Below are 18,596 nucleotides of genomic sequence, written 5' to 3' on the forward strand. Positions count from 1 at the left end.
TTTTATGAAATAAACAATATATAAATTAAGCACCAAAAAAATGAAGCTGGAGCAACTCACTTTCCCCTCTACAATTTCATTAATAGGATGGATTCATTGGAAAGCTTTGCAATGTTTTAAGTCAAGAAATAAACAATGCCTACTTTTTAAAAAGTGGAGTTCTTCCATTTCCCCCAGCATCTTGGATTCTCCATATTTAAATATTATACACTACAGAATGATCACTGCACTGATATACAATAATTTAAGGCACTGTTACTTTGTCAGTCACTCATGATTTAAGAGACAGTTCTGAAGCCATTGTGCTATTTGGTTTTGTTTCTGCAGTTACTTCACAGTTCTTTTAAATTGCATCATTGTGTATTTGATCTCTCGAATTTTTTTTATTTTTAAATTTTTTAATAAATTTATTTTTATTGGTGTTCAATTTACCAGCACACAGAATAACACTCAGTGCTCATCCTGTCAAGTGCCCCCCCCAGTGCCCGTCACCCATTCACCCGCACCCCCGCCCTCCTCCCCTTCCACCACCCCTAGTTCGTTTCCCAGAGTTAAGAGTCTTTATGTTCTGTCTCCCTTTCTGATATTTCCCACACATTTCTTCTCCCTTCCCTTATATTCCCTTTCACTATTATTTATATTTGCTTCAACGTGGATGGAACTGGAGGGTATTATGCTGAGTGAAGTAAGTCAATCGGAGAAGGACAAACATTATATGATCTCTCTAATTAATCATAAATTCCTCCCCAAAACACAGAACTTTTGATATAGCAATCTTTCTACCAATGTTAACTGATCAACTTAAAATCTATCCCTGAAGGAAAAATTACTATTTATATCAAAGCTGCTGTAATTATTATTTTTTAATTTAATTTTTTTATTGGAGTTCAATTTGCCAACATGTAGCATAAGACCCAGTGCTCATCCCGTCAAGTGCCCCCCTCAGTGCCCGTCACCCAGTCACCCCATCCCCCTGCCCACCTCCCCTTCCACTACCCCTTGTTCATTTCCCAGAGTTAGGAGTCTCTCATGTTCTGTCACCCTCACTGATATTTTCCCTCAGTTTCTCTCCTTTCCCCTTTATTCCCCCCTACTATTTTTTATATTCCCCAAATGAATGAGACCATATAATGTTTGTCTTTCTCCGATTGACTTATATCAGCATACAATTAGTTGCTGTGATTGGTCAACTAGAACACTTTCTTTTTGCTGGCCTCTTATTATTTCTATGAAAAGTATATGAATTCTCTGCATCTCTTTAATATTATTTTAGCATGGCTTTGAGAAATGGAATTGAGTATTGTCTACTTCTTAGGGGTCAATAAATACATTCTCTTTTTGTAGGCCTAAGTCTTTTCTCCATTGTTCTGGAGAAATTCTGACCTTTGGTTGGTATCTTCTAAGGCACAAATCATCATCCTACAATTTAATGCAAAGTTGTCAATAATCCATTGTTAAAAGGCCCTTATGCTGAGAATACATATGTCTGTTTGCAACTACCATGTGTTGGTCTCAGTTGCATTACCCCTAGGGTAGCTTGAGTGAGATAGTTCCCTAGGAGGAAGAAGTTAAGGGAGTGCCAAAACACTCAGAAATCAGGAAAAAAATAATATGATATTAGAAGAATAAAAATTAATGCAGAAAATCTTGAACAAAATATAGAAATACTAAATAAGACAGGCTTCAACAGGGCTATTCATACAAATACAGAATCAGCTCCTGTCTTTATTGGAAATTTTGATTTCTTGGGGTTCTAGTCATATTTGAACATTGAAGACTCCACCCTCAAAAGGGGTCTGTCTGAAGACATTGAATGTGCGTTCATTTATAGGAACGTCAGTGTGCAATGTGTGTGCCTAGATATAGCAGTAAACATCCTGTCATGGTGTCTGTTTCAGTTTGCAACACTGCTACTGTGTTTACTTCTTAGAACAGTTCTCTTAAGCTTCTCTGTGCCCCTTTACTGTGAGCCCGTTGCACTAGATCATTTTTGATGCAGGTACACCTGAGGAAGTCCATTCCTGACTCCATTTCTCTTTTTAAAGATTTTATTTATTTATTCATGAGAGAGAGAGAGAGAGAGAGAGGGAGAGAGGGAGAGAGGCAGAGACATAGGCAGAGGGTGAAGCAGGCTCCATACAGGGAGCCTGACATGGGACTCGATCCCAGGTCTTCAGGATCATGCCCTGGGCCGAAGGCGGCGCTAAACCGCTGAGCCACCTGGCTGCCCATTCCTGACTTTATTTTAATTGGCTTGACTTGGAATGTTTTTTTGTACTTGGGTGAAAAATACCAGAAATATCACCTAATTTGATTTTCAAAAGATGGTGTTCATAGATATGTAGTCCTGCAGTCCATACTGGCTTGCTTTAGGCACTAAACATGACAAATGTGTTCTATTTTCCTACAAGACGAAGGTAAGCATGGAAAAGCATTTCTCCACATAAACTGACCTGTAAAGGTTTATATTTTGCAGTTTGGATACTGGATAAGTTCAAATTGTTGATGGAAACAGAGGTTGGGCTGCTAATACAGGAAATGAAAACATTCTTTAAACCTGTTTTGGGCATGAAACTCCTGTCTGCCTCAAGTTGTCTTAGAAATGACAGCCTAAATAATCATTGTGCTTTGGGCTCCATAGCCCAACTATATAACACCATCAATATTATCTTTATAAACAGGGGTCCACATTTCATAACAGTGTTCTCTAGAAACATGATGATAGGAAATTCAAAGTTGGGTAATTTGTATTGTTGGTATGATTTATTGTACCTAAAAAGAAAAATCATAGAAAATGCAGCATCACCACCTGCAGGAGTGTCTGAGATCACTATTATTTACTTCCTCTCTTTTTTCATAACTTCCTACTGAATAACTATTTTATTCTTCACTTGTATATAACCAAAGCAAGCTAGACACAAGCAGGTATATGTTTATTTGGGAGGAGGGTTTAATTTAACAATCAAAGGCTACGTCTATGGTTAGTTAACAAATTACAGGCACTCCATCTTTGGGTAGAAAATAGAGGGTGACCCTCTCTGAAATGGACACAGTAAGAGTTAATGTGAAACTGAATGACATTAATCATTTTGAGATGACTGACTTTGAGGGATGTTCTGTAAATGATTTGCTGTGTAGGCCATGCCATTTCCGCAGGCTTAGCATTGAAACATCAATCTACTGTGAAATGAAACATGAACTGTTATTGTGAACACTAACATATTTGTGAAAAACACAAAAGATGTCTAGAGAGAACACTGAGATAAAAATTTGCTTTTCTGCAAGGAATGGAGGCAATATATCTGGCAGACAATAATGATGATGAGCACAAAACAATTTTGATTTACTGAATATGAGAGAAGCAATATCAGTGACCTTGGGCATATTAATTTGGATTATTTAAACAACTAAAGAAAGTTAATATTATTTCTGCTTGAAAAGTGAGCATACTGGGTCTCAGAAATGTCATATGCCTCATCCAAAGTCACACAGTTGGTATGAAGTTGTGACAGCATTTGAGGTCAGATCTGTCTGCCTCCAGGATGTGGGTCTTTCTCCATAGAAACAGAGATTGGGATGCTAATATAGTGAAAGAAAATATTCTTTCTCAGCCATCCAAATGTTTCCTCCACCAGAATTTCATGTTTTTTAGTGAGATAACTCTCAGGCAACATCCTAGGTTAGGCAAAATCTCCACAATATTCTCCAGCTCAGACCCACAAATCAGCAGTTATTTTTAAAAACACCCCTTTTTTTTTTCTAAGTGCATCAGTTTTGAAGAGTTTGTGCCCTGAATTAATGTCAGTATTCTTATACTGAAATCATCTATTCTATTAATTTATAAGTATTCCCATGTTTTTATTGTTTCCTATGTTAGTTTGAATCTTTGGTACCTGATCAATCTTGGATGAACTACTAAATTCAAATTTCTGAAATGACATAAAGGATAGATCCATTGGTTTTCTATGGATTATTCTACAGTGTCCTTACAAAAAGGTTTCTCTAAGAGCAATGCCAAAGAAAGACAGACTGCTATAAGGCTTCTCACTGCCCTTGCATATGCTGGGCCTCCACCTCAAATGCATTCACTGCATTGTCTCCTGACAAATTTCCCCTCTTCCTTTAAAATCCAACTCAAATGGCTCTCAATTCTTTTGTGAAATAATTCTGTAATGCTCCAAGTAAAGTCAATCTCTCATTATTTTAAACTTTTGTATAATTCTGCACCCACCACTGTTATAGTCACTCAGCACTTTACAGGAACTCTTTCTGCATCATTCTTTTCTTCTCATCTAGCATATGAGTTACCTAACCATGTAGATGATGTCCAGCATCTATAAAGATACTTGGCATAGGAAAAAAATCCTTAAAAATTTTCATAGAAATCACATTTTAAAACCATTCAGTCTTATCTTTGAACACTAGCTTTCAGAAAGATGCAAAAAGATGGATACTTGTTAGGGGCCTACTTCTTTCAAGGGCTTAACTAAAATCACAGCTGCTGAACTGCGTTCACTAAACATTTTCTATTACAATTAAACTTCCTATTATATCTTTTCCTCTGCTTGCTTCTCTACATTTAATATACCTTCTGCTTATAGAATCATAGGGTGCTTGAAATAACAGTGAGAAATATGGAGCCCCAGAAAGTCAAGGGACTTAACAGAAACCACATAGCTGAGTAGGAGAGTAAAGCAGAACTCTGGAACTCTGAGCTCCCTGGTTACTCTTTCTAATGGACCATGGTGCTATGAGAATAATCATTAAAACTTTTTAAAGCTTGTTTATAGCTCCTTAACCTACTCAGAAGAAACTTTAAAAAAAAAATAATTGTAAGGGGCGCTATGCCATGGAAAAAGTTGCCACCAGGCTTGTGCCTTTCCAAACAAAGCCATCCACAAATTTAATGTTAGAAATATAACTGATAGTTATCAGTATCAGCCCTATACTGATAACTGTGGTTTTCTTTTCTCAGTTACAGAGCAATAAAATGTGAGCATGTGTTCATTCATATAAACTGGCTGTTAATAATAAAATGAGGAGATATTGCACTGACCATAATCCGTGTTTTCTGGCTCCCAACAATTTGATGGCCAAAAATAGGGTGTCTGTGGAATAAAAAGAAGTGGAACCCAGGTTAAACACATACAAAATGAGTAGAGTTCTTGGTTTATGAGCTGTGTTCCTTTTCATCAATTATCCAGAACAGATTGCTAATGATGTATGTTTTTTAATACAGGAAAATAACCCGAAGAGGAATTGTAAGGCTTTACTAATATATTTACTTTGCTGAGCAATTGTTCAGTCTCCAAATGTGTGCAGCACAAGCAGGTACTTAAAATGTCATAAATTTGCTGCAATTTTATGTCGAGTGACATAAAGGTAAAAGGTTTGATTGCATCATTTAAAAAAATTGTTAGCCCACAAACACTAAAAACAGCAGGACTCAGGATGAAATATGTTTAAATATAACAAATTGTTTTCTATGATTCATGTATCTCATTTTTACCTTCAGTAGATCCTTCAGTAGTCAACCATCAAAATTTTCCCTAAAATCTGGCAATCATTTTTGTCTGGCTTTGTTAATTATATCATACAGCTCTTAACATTATCCAATTAGATTTAAATGACTTTTCTGTCTCACTTTAAAAAATATTTCTCCATAAAACACTTATTATTGCTTTGCATTTTTAAACTGCACAAACCAGAGGTGATTTTTTTAAAAACTAATTTTACTTGATTTTAATTGTTTCAATTTTAATCAATTTGATTGATGTGATTAACAATCAACAGAAATCTCATTCTGTGAAGTTCTAGAAACTGACTGACAAAAGTACAAAGAAATTGTCTTATCGGGAAACCCTGTTATCATCAGCATTTGGTATTTTCTCATAGGCTTTTCCATGCCTGCAGATGGATATGTATAGCTTCAGACCATGAGGAAACTGGATGACCACATATCTACTTTTTCAAACTTTGATGATGATTCCAGGATTCAATGAAACAAGTAAGTACAGACATCAAACTTGTGGGCTTAATTATATTTATTAGTCAGTTATATTAACTATCCATGTGTATTAAGCATATTTGAGGCAGTCTGATTAACTGTTTGGGAATCCTTCCTTCCAAAAGAATCCTTCCTTTGGAAGAGGGATTCTCAATAATGGGGAAAGGACAATTGGGGAGAACTGTTTGAAACTCTGAGCGTTTTCAAACTATGCAAGACTTCCGGGGGATGTGATCTATTTTCTAAATTTTCTTAGGAATTGCTGATCTACTGAATAAAGAAATCTAAAGATAAAGAATAAAGAAATCTACTGATGTTAGTTTGTACACAAGTGAACAAAATGACAATAACTTAGGTGGGGTGGGGAGAGTTGAAAAACTAGACAAAGGAAGACATTTGAGGATTTTTATGACCCCATTCTCACATGAATCCCACTTGACTCTTTGAGAAATAGAGCTTTGAGGGTAAAATTGGGTCAGGATCTAGGGGAACCAGAGGGGACAATGTAGTTAAAATCTTGTGGCCACTAGTTTTTGAGATACTTCTCAAAAGCATTATTCCCTTTATTTTGTGTATGTGTGTGTGTGTGTGTGAGTGCGTGTATGTTTGTATATATCTATCTAACTTATAAAATATTTATTCTAGTCAGACAGGTCAGACATATACTTTTTTTCTTCAAAGCCATAAGGAATGTTCTTAGCTGAATTCTTATATTTTTCTTTATTCTTCTATCATTTACTTTAGTGAGAATCTCCTGACTAAAAATAAAAGAATGAAGTTATTTTATGCTGTGATATTAGGTGGAAATGCCATAAAACCAACATTCTTCACTAACATTGCAAGATATTCTTTCTAGGAAAGGTATTTTAATTTATAGTAAAAAAAGAACTTAAAAAATAACACATGCTAATAGTTTATGGAAACTTAAAACTTTATTTTTAAAGTCCAACTAGACTTTAGGACATTTTAATGTATGAATTTCTCTTTTCTTTTCACAGGTGGCTTCTTTAGTTATGATAAAACTGATCCAGCAGCTGCTCAATAACCTTTGTCACATATACTAATGTAATGAAAATCATGAAATTAGGACCTGGAGAATCATATCAGATCTCAATTCCAGCTAGCTATTAGAGGATAATTAGACAATTGCAAGTTTACAATAAATACAGAAATCACAAGATTTAAAATGTGCTGAGAAACTGAGACAAATTTACATACTGCAGCATATCAATGAGATTAAATGAAGAGTTCTGTTTGTCTCAAACTCATGCCCTGAAGCTTCTTCAGATTCCTAATGATGGTTAAATCTCAATTATTCACTAGAGGAATAGTAAACATGAGATTGCAAGTTTCCTATTTTAATTCATGATTTTAAAAATCCTGCCTGGGAGCTGAATTTCAGTTCAATGTAATAAAGAACTTTCTGCTGCTTGGAACCAACACAAAAATGCAAGTGGACACCTTGAACAATAATGTGTTTTCTATTATTAGAGCTGTTGAAATATAAACTGATTAATGCCTTCACAGACATTAAAGCAGAAATTCAATTATTCCTGACTTTTCTGGAGTGTCTTTTGTTTGTTTTTTAAAGTCTTGGTTTTAAGATCCTATGATTATTAGATTTACAAATATGTCACATTTAGATCCTATTTAAAATGTGAATAGGTCATTAAAATATTAGTGACATAATACATCTACCACTTGTACCCATTCCCTTGTCTTGTTCTAAAGCTCTTTAAAAACTGTCTTTCCTTTCTCTAGAATATAGTTGGCCCATTCCCAACTCTGCATATTTTTGACCCATGACCATGACTAAGACATGTAAACCTTGTCTGCCTACTAATTTCAGTCTGGGAATGACAAGAGCAGAGTTAAAGATTGCAAATTATGTTACTCACTCAAGACATCATCATCAACTTTGATCCATTTCTGAGCTAGTTTGCTTTAAGGAAAAAATTTAAATTAGATAATTCTCCAGAGATAAACAGACTATATTCAATGCTTCCCTCATAGATATATGTTCTTTTACACAGAGATGATTTTACTTGTAATACTGACTGCAAAGATAGATAAAAATTGTTATACTGGTAAAAAGAAAAATCCTTTCATTCAGAATTTGTGAGATTTTTATTAGGCCTAAAGTTTACTTATAGTCTCTATGTGAAAAAATTTTCAGAGAAAGTGAGATTATATGGAAAATATAATCCTGCAGTAGGAAAAAACTCCTTTAAAAAATAAAAAAGTGTTACAAAATATTGCGTTTGCTAATCACTAATAGTTTTTATTTATTGTAAGTTACCTTTAGGACTACAGGTTACTTTAACTTATTAATAAGCTATTTTAAGCTACCATTACTTTAACTGTATAGGATAATGCTTCTTTATTTTAAAGCCCTTTAAAATCAATTAATTTAACTAATTTATATTGTTCATGATTTCAGGAGACTGTTTTATCTCCTAGCTATTCGGTGCATAAAGCTCTCTATTTGTCTTGGATAAAAAGGGTCCTAAGGAAGTGGCAGTGAGAGTGTTATAGGAAGACAAAGATATTTATATGTTTTAAAAACATATTTCTTCTTTGTTCTCTATTTGTCCAACCAAGTTCTTTGGCACCCAAGTTACTATTTTGTCATTTGTAGATATAGAACATTTAATGATATTTAGAACAAATGAAAAAAAAATGCTCCAATGTCTACGAGTTTGACAATGGGGACAATCCTCTAAAAATACCTAGAGCTAAACTCTGAACTCTGGTATTATATGTGCCTTAATTTTATGAGCTAGAATTCATCACTCATTTATTAATGAATCATATTGCCTAATGAAATGTAGAACATACTTCAGGGATATCATTGTGAGATTAAGTGTCAACTACATGCTCAAGGACCAAAATCAGAGTCCACAATCATTTCCGAAAGAATAATAGCAACTGTCTCATTTGAAACTAACCTAAACAACTCTTCTCAGTTCACATATCATCTACGGTATAGTTCTGTCTCAGATGAATGCACACACACAAAGCATCATATACATCAGGTTTCACAGTCTTCTTGTACAAGGGCCTCAGATACCAACATGAAGAGGGCTTGTATAATTAGCTAAATTCTGCGTTGGATCTTCAAGCATTCCCATGAGAATTTGCTTGGACTGAAGACAGTCTTGTACCATGGATAGGGTCCAGAGTATAATCAATTCATTTACACCTCTCAACTTCCCAGTGGCTAATGCAGCTTATGCATGAAAACTCTTCCATGTCCTGAATTCCAGAAAGTCACTCTGAATTTTTCTCAAGCTTTAATATAAAACATAACTTCAATCATCACACAATTCAGCTTTCACAAATCGTCTTAACCAAGCACATTCTATTTTTCCCTGCTTATTTTTTCCTGTCTTATATTTAACATTTGTTAGTTTCTAACTAGAATAAATCAAATACAATAGGTCATATTTTCAAAATTTTTGTAAAAACTATCAACAAACAAAATGCAGACTTCTAATTTACCGTTAAGGAATATTTTCATTAAACTTACCTGAAACCGATAAAAGGTGCCATCATCTTTGAGTGTGAGGACGTGATCTGAGATCGGAAAGAAGTAGCCATGGGCAGCCATTAATGTTCCCAAATGGAGAGCCTCCACTGTTTCATGAAGACAAACAAATAAAAATGTATACAAAAATCTTTTTTTTTTTAAACGTTAATTTACAGGAGTATAGGATTTTATCTTGTTCCCTTTTGAGCACATTCTTACATACAAATTCTTAGCATCCTAAACAACTTGGCTCTGAAATTTTTCTTTTTCCAGCTCTTTCACAGAAGGTACTAAGGCAGCTCTTGTTCCTAGTAGTAACTGTGCAATGACCAACCACACAGCATGATGACCAGTGCACAAGACCATAATGCTATGGGACATTGATACTGGAAGGTTAGTCTGAAGTCACAGAACCTGATGCCTTCATTTTATAGATGGGATATATTTTGCTATGTTTTTTTTTTTTTGCTATGTTAATAGTCTTCCACAAACAATTATATTTGGCATTTATATAGCACTTTAAACTTTCAGAAGTGTTCTCACTTGCATCACTCCCCAGACTATATAATGGATAATCTGATATTATAAGCAATTTTTCTAATGGTATGTATTATTATTACATGATGTCATCAGGGAAAGTTAAGGCATCCAAAACCATTTTTTGCTACATTAAGTGAGTGCTAAGCAATCACTTATGCCACTTTTATACTCCTGTGATCATCTGGACTGCTGTAGCTTCTACTACTCTATATTCAGTGTTCTAGATATGGACCATGGAGAGGTTCATTTGACAATGAAAAGCTTATATTCTTCCAGAGGGCTGAGAAACAGCTGGAACATAACACTATGATACTCATTCTCCTTTCATAGCAGTCACCAATTTCTTCCAATAAAATGGTTAATAAAATTTGGTCAACAAAGTTACTATTACATTTGTGCAGGAACAATATAACGTTTCCTAACTTAGAGTCTGGAAATCATGGAACTATGTGCACAATAGTTTTTCAGTCCATCAGGAAGTTGGATTTATTGATCTTTTTTGTATCCTTATTTACAATTTACTTATGGATTTATTTCTGTTTCTTAGACAAGTAAAAATGGTTCTTTAACTCTAGAATTCTTTTTTTTTTAAAAAGACTTCTTTTTATTTATTCATGAGATACACAGAGAGAGAGGCAAAGACATAGAGGGAGGGATCTCTGGGTGGCTCAGCGGTTTAGCGCCCGCCTTGGCCCAGGACGTGATCTTGGAGTCTCCGGATGGAGTCCCATGTCGGGCTACCTGCATGGAGCCTGCTTCTCCCTCTGCCTGTGTCTCTGCCTCTCTCTCTTTCTTTCTCTTTCTCTTTCTTTCTCTCTCTCTCTCTCTCTCTGTCTCTCATGAATAAATAAATAAAATCTTAAAAAAAAAAAAAAGACATAGAGGGAGAAGCAGGCTCCTCACAGGGAGCCTGATGCGGGACTCAATCCCCAGATCCCCAGACTCGGGATCACACCCTGAGCCAAAGGCATACGCTCAACTGCTGAGTCACCCAGGCGTCCCTTAACTCTAGAATTCTTATAGTAGTTCCAGGACTGGGTGGATCTATCTGTTTTTCCAGCTATCAATTCTGCAGAGCTTTGATACTCCAGCCAGTACCAAGTCACTAAACTGCTTGGTATGGTGCAGCTAAGCATAAGAAATCTGCCTCTCCCCTCTATCCTCCCATGTCTATGTGGGCCAATAATAAAATAATCATTAAATTTTATCCACCATGAGGTATTACAGTGCCCCTTTTAATTGTCATCTAGTATCGTGCAAATATTTCAGTTGGTAACTTCTACTTCTGGACTCTCATTGTGTTGTCTTGTCAATAATAAAGAAGAATTGTCAATCATCCTCTCTGCCATGCCCTCGGAAGACTGTTATTAAGGGTCTCAGCCATCCTCTTATCCAACTTCCAATAGAGTCCCTTCCTGCATAGAATGTTCTTTTGTTACAAAGGAGCAATTTTTCATTATATATATATATATATATATATATATTTCAATATATATATAATTACATACATTGTGTATGTAATATTTATCATGTCTGCATTCTTTTAGCTCAAAGTCAAGACCTTATATATATAATTTTTCATTATATATATATATTTCAATATATATAATTATATATATATATATTTCAATATATATATAATTACATACATTGTGTATGTAATATTTATCATGTCTGCATTCTTTTAGCTCAAAGTCAAGACCTTATCAAAGTCTGTGATGCTTACAGGTATATACCCAATGTTCCATGACTCTTGCTGAAACTCAGGAGCTAGTTGGGTGTTACAGGAAGAACAAAACCTTTGGAGATACTCACTAACTTTTGTTCTTAAACTCTGTGCTATTAATAAAGGTAGTAAGCCCACTCTGCAGGGTTGATATGAGAATCAAACAAGAATATATGTAAAGAAGTTGGAAAAGTGCCCCATGCATAGGAAACATTCAATAGATGGTAGCTGTTGTGCTTCATTATTTACACATGAATTCATGTCACTTTTATCCAAAGCAATATTAGGAAATCCACTCGCATAAAATTTGCCTCAACTAGGCTGAGGGAGAGAAGCTGGCAGTCCTAAACAGCATCCTAAATAGCCACTTAAATATTATTTTGTGTGTGTGGATTGTTTATAAAATTGAAATAGTGAATAGTCTATAAGGATTTGTGGCCCATAACAATGAGCAGATGCTTACAGCCTTGCTCATATTCTGAGTCCCTGGATGCTCCTGTCAGGTAGCCACCAGTCAGATCAACCCATTATATCTGTTTTAGAATTTCCAAGTCAGGTGGCCCAACTATCTTGTTATAACCATCTTTATTTGTTTTATTCCCAGCAGTCTGTGGCCTAGGAAAATATTATTAGCACTGCTTTCCAGAAATGGAATTGAGTTATGGCACATGAGAAAGTTTGCAGAAAATAGATTCAAGAAAGGAAAACTGAGATGCCCAGAAGATAAATAGTAAAAGACTCTGAACTCTAATCATAGGAATGAGTGTAACTAAAATAAAATAAACAACAAAAATCAGTGGGGTGCTAAAGGGCTGAAGAGGATTAAGAAAATATAGTGGAAGTAAATAAAGCAAAGCTGCAGAAAAAAAAATCAGAAGCAAATAAACATAAGCATGTTCTTACCTTCCTGCATCCATTAGATACCGATTCTGAGAGAACATACATTTTTAGAGGACTGGATGCACATGTGCCAGTTTTCCTCAGGTACCTCACTACCATACGTGATCAGATTGTAGAAGTCATATGCTTTGTCACAGGACCACCAGACAATGTGGCTCCAGGACAGGAAAAATGCTTAGAGGAAAAGTCAGGGAGTCAAGGTAGACTGTCTGCTTTATTTCAGACTGTAAGCTTGGAACTTATCATATCATGAGTAAAAGTAGCTATCGAAACCATATTCTCTGAATGAGTAAATAAGTAAATAAATTTATGAATCAAAGACACACAAAAATATGAAAAATGGAGTGCTGCATGACAAAAGATGAAACTAGTTATTTTGTGCTGTGATGATGAGCAGCTTGTTCAGCTCTTCCAAGATAATGCAGATGTTCACGATCTTATTTCAAGATTCTTTTATAAGCCATTGAGGTGGGGCTGTGATAGGTATTTTATTGGAAGAAAAGGTAATAGTGAGATTAATGGCCTATGCACCACTAACCGATCTGAGAGAGCATGAGGTAGTGTTCTCAAGGCTGAACTGTTTATTGCTGGTGATAAAGATGAAGCTACACTTCCCCATGGTCCTTCTGCTTCTGAATCCCAGCATAGCCTTAACCTAATAAGAATCCAGAGGACTGCTGACAGTCTTGGAACAAAGTGTTGAAAGAGTTTAATGAGTAATCCATCAAGATCGCCCTCCCAATAATGACACACCAGATGGCTTCACAACATTATGCTTCTCGGCAAAATAATCACTAATTAATCTTGTACATGTGTTATTCACGTCACCCACACAGCTAAATAAAGTTCAACAAACCTACCATAAAATTCTAGTTTATTTTTCTTTTGGATAGTCAAGCCATGAATAAACTGAGAAAAATCTATCTCCAAATAACTGTTACTATGTGAACAGCCTGGTATAGCTTTGTTAAGCCTGATGTATTCATCGTATTACTTCACCCCAAACCCTGAAGCAATAGAATTATCAAAATCCTTTAAAAGCAAAGAGAATTCTGCATAACATAATTTACTTTTGAATCACAACTACTTGAGAAAGTTAATAGGATGAAAAGCATATTATAAAATAGGCTTGTATTGTTCAGTGATTAGAATTCTATACTCAGTTCTATACTTACAACACATTTCAAAACTCAATAATATTTTTCTTATCCAGAGGTCCAATTCTTGTCAGACCCCCAAATACAGTCCATAATTTTGAAGTGATGGAAAATGAATCAAGAAAATAGTAATAAAAAACCTCACTAAATTATGTTTTTATTCCTATCATATTATTTATTTTTATTTTCTGCATATGCATTAGCAACTGGGATTGTTTCATTATTAGCACACAGCATACTTGATGTGGTAAATATTACTAGTGTGTGAGGAGAAATATTTCAGAAGGAAACCCACTCAGAAAAAAATGACATCTGATGATATGATATTAGGGAGTGTAAGAGCTAAAAAGCAGACAGAGGTTAAGTTACTAAATAGTAAAATAACAGGCATTCATCATGATGTTTCTGAGTCATAAAGATTCTGTTGAGATTATTACTCTGTTTAAGAAGACACAGAAGTGGTTACTTTAGAAATACTTTAAAATACTATAACTTTTTTTTTTTTTTTTTAGAATTGGCACTTGGAAAGGTAAGGTTAGTCATGTGGAAAAATTAAATATGCAGCACATTTTATTCTCCAAAGCCAAATAAAAGTAAACTGTTACTATATTTAGGAATTTCTGAGGTAAGTAAATTTTCTCAATAGTAAGAGTTAATTAAAGAAGTAAGTATCTGGGCTTTCATCTTTTTTTTTTTTTTTAAAGCACCATTTCCACATAGAAAAATCAAGTGGTACTTGCTTTTTAGCAATCATAATCAGGATGTAGCAGTGAATAATATGGTGATATAGAATAATTAAGGTAAAATAGATTCCATTTGGAAGAAATAAAAACAGAGGCATAGGTTAGATTAACTTTGGGGAGTGCACTAAGTAATGAAGACAAGTAAATAATATTTCCAAACAAAGAAGCAGAGTACAGAGGTGAAGCAGCCAAGCTGTACAAGCCTGCTGCCTGGGTTCAAATCCTGACTCCTTCACTTGTTGGTTACATGACTTGGCAGCAGACTTACATTCCCTGGGCCTGAGTGTATTCATCTGTAAAATGAGGATAATATATGGATGTCAAAATTTTGTTGTGAGGATCAACTGAGATAATATGTGTAATGTACTTAAAATAAGGCCCCTAACATAGAAGTGTTCCAAAACTGGAATTATTATCAGTTAGTTGATACAAAAGGACGCTTTCAATAGCACTTAGTGTAGTTTAGTCCAGTGCTAAGGCAATGAGGGAACTGGTAGCTAGTGTTAAAGCTTGTATTTTACATGTTAACATGTTAACAGTCATGTTAAACACTTACAGTTCAACATCTTTAAAGCTCTCCAGGTGATCAGATTGGGGGTCTTTTGTGTACAGACGATGAATCTGCTCTGGAATACATTTCCATTTTTTTCCTAGACAGCAAAGAACACTACCAAAAATTCCAAAGGTTTGGTATTATAATTAAAGAGAAAGATTTCCAAAGGTAATATATTCTGCACACTGGGTTTACAATCCAAAATCTGACAATGCCAGACATCACTGGGAAGGCTCATGGTTCAGGAGAGAGGTGGGCAGAGGTGACTGCTGAGGAACTGACAATGCTGATAAATAATGGTGACAGAGGAATCATAGAGACAGCAGCCAGAACACAATGAATTATTAGGGAAGCATGTTTGCTCAGGACTCAAAAAAATCCCTTTAAGAAAAACCAATTGGCATGATCATAAATCAGTGACCCTTTTCATACACACAGAGTGGAACAGTCTGGTTGCCTAATATCAGCAGATATGACACCTTAAGAAATTATTTAAATATGAAGAGCAATGTTAAATTTTTTTTTAAAAAAAGAGAGAGAGAGACCAAAGTTGTGAAGAACTGGTTTAAGAATTGTCCACATAAAGGGCACCTGGGTGGCTCGGTAGGTTATTTCTGACTCCTGATATTGGCTCAGGTCATGATCTCAGGGTTTTGAGATTAAGCCCCATGTGAGGTCAGTGCTCAGTGCAGAGTCTGCTTGAGATTCTCTCTCTCCCTCTGCTCCTCCCCTCCTTAAATAAACAAACAAACAAACAAACAAATAAAATCTTTTTAAAAATCTAGGTTCTGTAATTATTACATGGTATCAGGATGTTCATTTCACAGCTAGTATATCTTTCCATATAACCAGTAGTTCTATCATTGTAAAAAATAACTGAATCTTAACAAGACTTTATATTTATATATGTGAGAGGTGCATAGAATGGTATCCAGATGAGAGAAAATCACTTTGAGTTCATCCAAAAACTATGCAAGGAAATCATTATTTTTTTAAAATGTTTTTATTTTTTATTTTATTTTATTTTATTTATTTTATTTTTTAAATAAATTTATTTTTATTGGTGTTCAATTTGCCAACATACAGAATAACACCCAATGCTCACCCCGTCAAGTGCCCCCCTCAGTGCCCGCCACCCAATCACCCCCACCCCCCGCCCTCCTCCCCTTCCACCACCCCTAGTTCATTTCCCAGAGTTAGGAATCTTTATGTTCTGTCTCCCTTTCTGATATTTCCCACACACTTCTTCTCCCTTCCCTTATATTCCCTTTCACTATTATTTATATTCCCCAAATGAATGAGAACATATAATGTTTGTCCTTCTCCGAATGACTTACTTCACTCAGCATAATACCCTCCAGTTCCATCCACGTTGAAGCAAATGGTGGGTATTTGTCATTTCTTTTTTTTTTTTTAATTTATTCATGAGAGACACAGAGAGAGAGAGAGAGGCAGAGACACAGGCAGAGGGAGAAGCTGGCTCCATGCAGGGAGCCCGATGTGGGACTCGATCCTGGGTCTCCAGGATCACACCCTGGGCCGAAGGCAGTGCTAAACCGCTGAGCCACCCGGGCTGCCCTATTTGTCATTTCTAATGGCTGAGTAATATTCCATTGTATACATAAACCACATCTTCTTTAACCATTCATCTTTCGATGGACACCGAGGCTCCTTCCACAGTTTGGCTATTGTGGATATTGCTGCTAGAAACATTGGGGTGCAGGTGTCCCAGCGTTTCATTGCATCTGTATCTTTGGGGTAAATCCCCAACAGTATGCAAGGAAATTATTGTGGAAAGCAACATTCCCTCTAAAATTCAGCATACATGCTCAACTGCAGGTCATGGGATTAAATTCTAATCCTAATTTAGTTCTGTGACTGCATATCTTGAGTAAATCATTTTGTTTTTCTGGACCTTAGAGTCAGCATCCATAAATGCAGGGCTGGATCACCAAATTCTTTCCAACTCTGATTCTACAGTGTGCAACCAACCTTCAAACTGGAAGTCATGGCAAAAATGCTGCCTCCCTAGTTTGCCTCTTGTCAAAGGGAAATCGATTTTTCTTCCTTTCATATATAATCGTGCCATGTCCATGGCCAATATTCCAAAAATTAGAAATGTATGTTATAAAATACAGTACTTGATTTGAATTTCATTTGTTTAAAACTCAATCTTCATGATGATCTAGGGCTGATCATGTGTAAATAATTTCATGTGCACAGTGCAAATGACATACTTATTTAAATAGACATGAACTGGATTGATATGTGTGTTCTATTTATATATTTTCTAAAGCTAGTTGTAAAAATGTCGGCATGATATGGGAATAACCAGTAACACACTCAATGTAACAAGATGCCCTGAATGCATTTGGTTTGAAAATCAAAAGTCACTCCCAAAGAATAAGCAACATAGTCTTCTGATAATACTCATTAACAGCTTCTCTAAACATATTTAAACCATGATTAGGACTAATTTCAAAGCTACAGCCTTGATCATAGAAATAGAGTTATGAAATTTCTAAACAAAGCCAGATGTAATTTCCTTTAATATATATTTTGCAGAAGTCAATGCTTCCACTGGGAGAGAAATTTGGAACACCAGTACAGATGTCTGAAACTCTCTAGATCATCTTTATCACTTGATGTCTTTTTTAATTTTAATTTTATTATTATTTTTTTAATTAAGTAGGCTCCATGCCCAGTGTGGAGCCCAATGTAAGGCCTAACTCACAACCCTGAGATCAATACCTGAGCTGAAATCAAGAGTCCGACACTCAACTGACTGAGCAGAGGCACTCTACTTTATTTTTAAATTAAAAAACCTAGTTTCTAAAAACACATACACTTATCAGTTTCATTTTCTTATGTTTGTGTCTATATGTTGGTTTATGTGTGTGTTGGAAAACAACTTGGAAATAAGCAACTTCTAGGAATACCTGAATTCTAATATACAATACATGCCATGGATATAATCAATAGAGATGGTCCTTTGCAAGGAACAAGTTTGGAAACCAAAGGGGGTAAATTTATTAAATGAGATGCATTCATTAAAGTAATTGCTCTTTTTGCTGTTTCAAAACAGCACAACTATCCATCAATAATTTGATTTTAATTTTAAATACCACAAAAAAATCATGACTATTGCACAATAGTGACTACTACTATTGGCTACTGTGACTACTGCACAGTAGTGAGAATAAGGCAGGTTCAGAAACCAGAATGAAGAAATACAGATGAGCTAATTAAAGGATTAGCACCCCTTAGGAAAAAAGTCTCTATTTTCACACAATAAGTCAGAATGTAAACACCAGATGTTTTTAAAGGATTAAAATCAAATTTAAAAATATATGGCTCCATAAGTTTCTTCAAATAAAGTATGTAGATAACTCTACTGCCAGAATTCTGTACGTGCACCTGCTGGACAGAGCCAAGCAGTTT

At 35.3% G+C, this 18,596-nt stretch overlaps 1 protein-coding gene across 4 annotated transcripts in view; it reads right to left on the minus strand.

Annotated features, from left to right (window-relative positions):
• The window catches only part of RGS7 (regulator of G protein signaling 7), a 488,737-nt gene that overhangs the window by 109,423 nt on the left and 360,718 nt on the right, over positions 1 to 18,596 (minus strand). For all 4 annotated transcript variants that reach the window (XM_038542673.1, XM_038542672.1, XM_038542671.1 and 1 more), the window contains exons 5-6: positions 9,537 to 9,643; positions 5,057 to 5,108 (exon numbers count right to left, since the gene is read on the minus strand). In XM_038542673.1, the coding sequence (XP_038398601.1) occupies positions 5,057 to 5,108; positions 9,537 to 9,643 (159 nt within the window). The remainder of the gene's footprint in view (positions 1 to 5,056; positions 5,109 to 9,536; positions 9,644 to 18,596) is intronic.

Source organism: Canis lupus, chromosome 7, assembly GCF_011100685.1.
Source record: "Canis lupus familiaris isolate Mischka breed German Shepherd chromosome 7, alternate assembly UU_Cfam_GSD_1.0, whole genome shotgun sequence".
NCBI classification, from domain to species: domain Eukaryota; kingdom Metazoa; phylum Chordata; class Mammalia; order Carnivora; family Canidae; genus Canis; species Canis lupus.